Consider the following 6000-nt stretch of genomic DNA (forward strand, 5'->3'; position numbering starts at 1 on the left):
TCATTAAAACTCATTACATTTAAAGGGTTAGAAGTGACACACTTTAATACAAATCCAAGTTAATATTACATTTGGTCTTATTCTTTATTAAACTCCTTCTTATCGCATTAAAGTAGTGTTATATTGCAGAATATTGCCATTGGAGTAAAAGTAAAGTTCTTTATATTGTTAAAGTAAATTAGGTTATTATGTATCCTATTGTATGTCTTATCAATTACAGCTTTTTATAGCATAAGTGAATATAGATTCTACCAGTGAATTAATCATCTTATTTTAGAGACGTAGCCTGTATTTTCTGTTATAAATAGTTGCCGTCTGATATTCAATATAAGAGAACAGCATTTTACTTTTATGGGATTGCAATTTCAGACATCAAAGCAGAGTAGATTTGGCAAATGAGACTGCAACATATCCATCTGTATTTAAAACAAAGCAATGTCAGCTCCACTCACAATTCATGTTGGACATCAAACAAATATGGCACAGAGACCTAGAAAAGTGCAGTAATACAACTTCAAAGTATTAAAAAGAGAAGCATTCACACTTTCATCTGAATGTGTTAGGTAACTATGATGTGCTGGATATAAATGTTTTTAGCTTTTTAAAAATATTTTCCAATAGTTGCTTCTTTGCAAAGAATCTCAACAAAAGCTCAGTCCGATATGCACACATTAAAGGATATTGTTGGCAATTAATAGATATGCAGCAAACGCATACTATTAATACAAGTTGCAGTACCTAAAAGCATGAGGCTTCAGGTTCCTCGGTGTCCACATCACTGAGGACCTGACATGGACTCTTCACACCACCACCATCACCAAAAAAGCTTGACAGCGGCTCTTCTTCCTCTGCAGGCTGAGGAGGTTCAACATGGACTCCAGGATACTCTGCAACTTCTACAGGTGCACCATAGAGAGTATCCTGACCTGCTACAGGTGCACCATAGAGAGTATCCTGACCTGCTACAGGTGCACCATAGAGAGTATCCTGAATGGCTGCATCACGGCCTGGTACGGCAGCTGCACCGCCCTCAAACGTAAGGCTTTACAGAGGGGGGTGAAAACTGCACAGCACATCACCAGGACGGAGCTGCCATCCATGGAGGACCTTTACTCCCAGCGCCTCAGGAAGAAAGCCCTCCGGATTATAAAAGATCCCCATCACCCCAGCCACAAACTGTTCAGTCTGCTGCCGTCTGGCTGGGGTTACCGCCGCATCCGGATTCAAACCACCAGACTCAGAGACAGTTTCATCCCACAGGCAATAAGACTGTTAAACACCTGAACTGTTGAAACAACATCCATAACATTCATCTGCTACTTAGTAATTATTTATCTATTTCTCTAATATATCATTCCAATAACTTGCATATAGACTCTTATTGCACTATTTCACTTTTTTAAACTATTTTTCTTTTTGTATTTACTATTTACTATATTTTTCTGTTTATCTGTGTTTTGTGTTGCACTGTTGGAGAAGCCTGTGACCTAAGATTTTCATCGGCATAACTACACTGTAGCTATGTTCGTATGACAAAAATAAAGAACCTTGAACCTAAGGCAGGAAATGCCATCAAAAGAGGTTAGTAAGCTTAGGAACAGAGGGTGTTCCGGTGATGGAGGGATGCCAATAGCAGACAACAAGGGTCTGAAGTATTGGAATATATTAGAAAGACTGATTGATGATTAGAAGTCATTTAATACTGATCGACACCCAACATGCATGAATTAAATGCTTTGCTAATCTATGACTGATGGAGTTTTGCTACGTAAAGCCACTGAAGTCAACTTCTTTACAGGCTGCAACAGGTAAACATGAAAAAGCTAAAAATGTCTTAACATTTTGCAAAAACGAGGATGGAACACCTCAAAGTCACATGCACTTAAACACAACCACGTATTTTGCTTGTAGATGTCCATTAAAGCACCAATAAACCTGTATTTCTCTAAGTGACTTCTCACGTCTCTGAGATAGCATCGGGTCTAGACTATAAACAAATTACTTCCCTGATAGCCATCTCCCGTCCTCCACCAACACAACCAACCCTATCTTTAATCAATGCTTCCCTCCGAGGAGCTTTGGAGAGGAGATGGTCCTTCAGTTTGTAGGAAGACGATCCTACACGCATCATTCTTTCCCATCTCCAAACATGGACACAAATGCTGCAGTGCAGTAAACAAGTGACATTTAAGAAAATAACAAATATGCATAATCTCAGCCAGTAGCAAGCGTTTCTGCACGCTCAACTCCTCGAAACAAATAATATTGCATATGTCTGCTTCTCTGAATACAGTGTAATGAATTATAATAAATTCACTATCACAGCTTGTACTCCTCAGTCGCCTCTTGTGTATTTCACTGCATGTGCTTACGTCTCTCCACAGAGGCACTTACATTGATACATATTCTTATAACTAATCACTCTCCTTTACTGGCGGCCTGGGCGTGATGTTTCCTTGTTCTCACCATGTGTTAACACAGGCAAGTTTTATTTTGAAACGTGCTTTGCTGTGTTTTTTTGTTCTTGAATTTCACATTCTAACTGTGTCGTTTGAAAACCCGCACAAAGTGATCCTTTAATGCAGGGGATGCTCTCTGAAGGGAGCGAGTTGTAAACAAAAGATTATATCGGAATTCACGGAAGATGGTGGTTGTTATTCATGACTCGAAATACTGCTTCATGTAAGCACCTAATGTCAGTTTGATCCAAAGACTAGATGCTGTAAAACTAACTCTGGCACGTATAGCATTAAAGTTTGTTTTGGATCTTCAAAGTACAAGCTGACTAGTAACGTTTTGTGTTTGTTTGTGTTCTTGTTGTATTATCCTTTCAACAAATAGTGTGAGCCCTGTGTGGACAGGGATCCGGGATGTTAAGACGTTTGGTATTTAAAGGAGAATAAAATAATGAATGACATCAATAAACCTCTAACTGAACAACACTGCCAGAGTCCTGTCAAAACTCTTGCTGATAAAGTCACAGGATGCGATATCACTGCCAGGAAGAGATGAGAATACAAAGTAGTTTGTTGAGATATTTCAGTCCGAACAACCGACATTAGAGGCATGGTGCTATCGTGGCTACGTTAACAATAAGCACATCTTTGTATAATTCAGATATACAGAGCTTTTCCATGTTTATATACATACTGGTGTTTTGTTTTTTAGAAAAGGCTGACTGGCCAGGTAAATTGAAAATTAATAAACTTAGAGATGGAATACAATATACAATGTTATTCTCCTGGGTTATTTCACCCATACTATATCATTGCCAAAGGCTGATTTCTAAACTTTAAATTGCTTTTGTGTTCTCAACGTTATTGCTTTTTTAATCGTAAAATCCTTTTATTTCCTTTTGTTTGTCAAAACACTTTGTAAACTAATTTCAGCTAAATTATTCTCATCAAATCATCATCATGCCTATTTCCTGTTAGATGATGATCACTGTCTGATGATTTACAGGTGTGTGTGGGATATATTAAGACTCTGTGCTGTGAATAGCCACAGCTGTGCCTAATCACAAGAGGATTTATGCTTTGCTGCTGGAGAGGATCTTGTGAAACTATGGTTCTTCTTTCTTCTGTTTTTCCATGAATTATCCATAGATTTGAACAGTTGTACTGTAGCCTTGAAAAAAAAAACAAGTTTAATGCACCTGGCTCCTGGTTTGCTCACAAGAAAACATAAGAAGTAGCCAAAACCAATATTAAGCCAAAGCAGAACGTTTTCTAGGCAACTTAAAAAACAGATGTTTCACTGGTGTAAACACTCAAATGTAACCTATCCTGAAAAAAAAGGCAGCCTGCAAATGTCAGCCATCACCACCCCATTGTTTTCTCTCTCTGTTATTGTAGCTGAAGTGAAAAACTAACTCCACTCTGTTCTGCAAAAGCGTTAACCGCTCCTCCTCAGGTGGTTTCTGAAGGCTTTCCAACCCACCTGAGGCATATATCACTGGCAGCCTGAAAAAGTCTTAAAGCCAAGTGGGCCAAGTGCCAAAATTCAGTCCGGCAAAACACCACCCGTGAGCCGACACATGGAAACATATATGAGCAGACAACAAACCCACAGCTTAATGTGTTCCTGTTGAGCCTTAAGAAAGACTACAGGACAAAGGCACTGTTGAAAAAGTCTTACTTGACTGGCTTCACATAATTGGAGGGAGACAATGTACTGTTCCTTGTAGCAAATCTCAACCTGACAATAGAAACTATTTCACCCAGCTGTGAAAAAAGCATTCAGACACAGTAGCAGTTCAGTAACAGCTCTTTAGGTTTAGGTTTGAAGATGCTAACGCTATCTGCATCCTTGTTATCTAAGAATACATCCATACAGAGATGGCTGAATAGATTTTTGCGAGGACATACATTCACACAGTAACACAAAAACAAGAAAATGTGCCAAATCTATAACTTTCACGTTCAGTTGCAATAGAATGTTTTTTTTTAATACAGTTAAAATAAGTTTTGTTTTTTTAATTTACATATTTCATAAACCATGATTTACACATATATTAATTGTTTTTTCAGTTATCCTTCTGCAAGAAGATTAGGGCTGCAACTAACTGGTCTTTCCATTGTTGATAATTATTCACCCATTAATATATTATTAGTTGTTAACTCAGAAATGTTTGATAAGTTTTATTGCTTATCCTAAAAAAATAATAACACTTTTCCATAAGAATTTGTCCAGAGGCCAAGGCAATGTCTTGTTTTTTTATTTAATCTAAAACCTCAAGCAGTCTAAGCTAAAATGATGTTTTATAATCAGCAACAAATTATTTGGGGAATTTTTGCCAAATTAATTTTTCTTTCATAAGTGAAGAATGTGAAGCATCCTGCGGTCATGATCATAACACTGTTCTGTATTTGATGATAACATCGGAAATGTAAGTGGAAATCAAATAGAGATTGGGTTGAATTATGTTTTGGTGAAAGAGGAACTATTGGAAATATCTCCAAATGAATTGCGTTAAAAGTAGCCCATGTTACAGTACTTCATAGTTCGCTGATCTGCTGGAGAGTTATGTTCAAGTATTTGTGTGTGTGACAAAAATTAGCACAATAATGTCCTACAATCCCCTATCTTCACGTTTGTGCGCCACTTTGCATTTTGGTGTTGCATTGTCAAGTTCAGTCTCAATGTGGCACAACAAAGACTGCTTTATCTTCACTTGGAAATTGTGACATTATGAGTGCATTGGTATGTAATGCTTGCAATTAACTTATCAGCATATTGTCCTTTGCCTGGTGAGGGGGCGAGGGTGACACATCATGTTTTTGAGAGCGCTGGCAGTCAGCAGCACTGAGCAGGGCTTGTGCCAGACATCAGGGCTTACAAATGATGGGTCTTTTCAAATATAGAACATACAGCACAGTGAAAACACTAAACATGATTCTCAAGAAAAACATTGCTGTCATATTGCAAGATGGTTGCCAGTCATATCTTGCTTTTATAACGCAATCAGAATAAACAGGCACTTGTTACATCGCTATTACTCATCTCACCAGTCTATTGATGGATATTCTCACTGTGCGGTCTTATACAACACCTTTCCCTTTGATTATAAGAGAGAGATGGTACCAAAGTTAACAATACTACCTCAATATTCAGATGTCACTCACTTTTAAAGTTAGGTTAACTTGGCAGTTTGTATTATATAGCAGTGAATGAGAGCTTGACATAAGGCTTAAATCTCCTGAACTATATGTTCTGTTGGTCAGATGTTTATATGTTCGAGAGAGAAGAGTTTTGTAGCTTTAAAGAGGTTCTATTTAGCTTTTTGGGGTTTTCTCTTTACCTGTAGTGTGTTATGTAGGTTTTGTAAATGGTCTGCAAAGGCTAAAATCCCAAAGTTCCCTCCAGAGGGAGTTTCTCTCCCACACTCTCCCCCCTTGCCTGAAACCCTTAAAGGTGACCTATCATGCAAAATGCACTTTTGTACGTCTTTTATACATGAATATGTGTCCCCGGTGTTCCAGGGAACTCACCAAGTGCACA

The 6000-nt window shown here is 38.0% G+C and overlaps 1 protein-coding gene across 1 annotated transcript in view; it reads left to right on the forward strand.

Annotated features, from left to right (window-relative positions):
• Positions 1 to 1746: 1746 nt before the first annotated feature.
• Positions 1747 to 6000, forward strand: part of LOC104956999 (serine/arginine repetitive matrix protein 4-like) — a 21499-nt gene continuing 17245 nt past the window's right edge. The window contains exon 1 of the mRNA XM_010784591.1: positions 1747 to 1808. Within this exon, the coding sequence (XP_010782893.1) occupies positions 1747 to 1808 (62 nt within the window). The remainder of the gene's footprint in view (positions 1809 to 6000) is intronic.

Source organism: Notothenia coriiceps, unplaced genomic scaffold (assembly GCF_000735185.1).
Source record: "Notothenia coriiceps isolate Sejong01 unplaced genomic scaffold, NC01 NC01_scaffold00026422, whole genome shotgun sequence".
In the NCBI taxonomy this organism is placed as follows: Eukaryota; Metazoa; Chordata; class Actinopteri; order Perciformes; family Nototheniidae; genus Notothenia; species Notothenia coriiceps.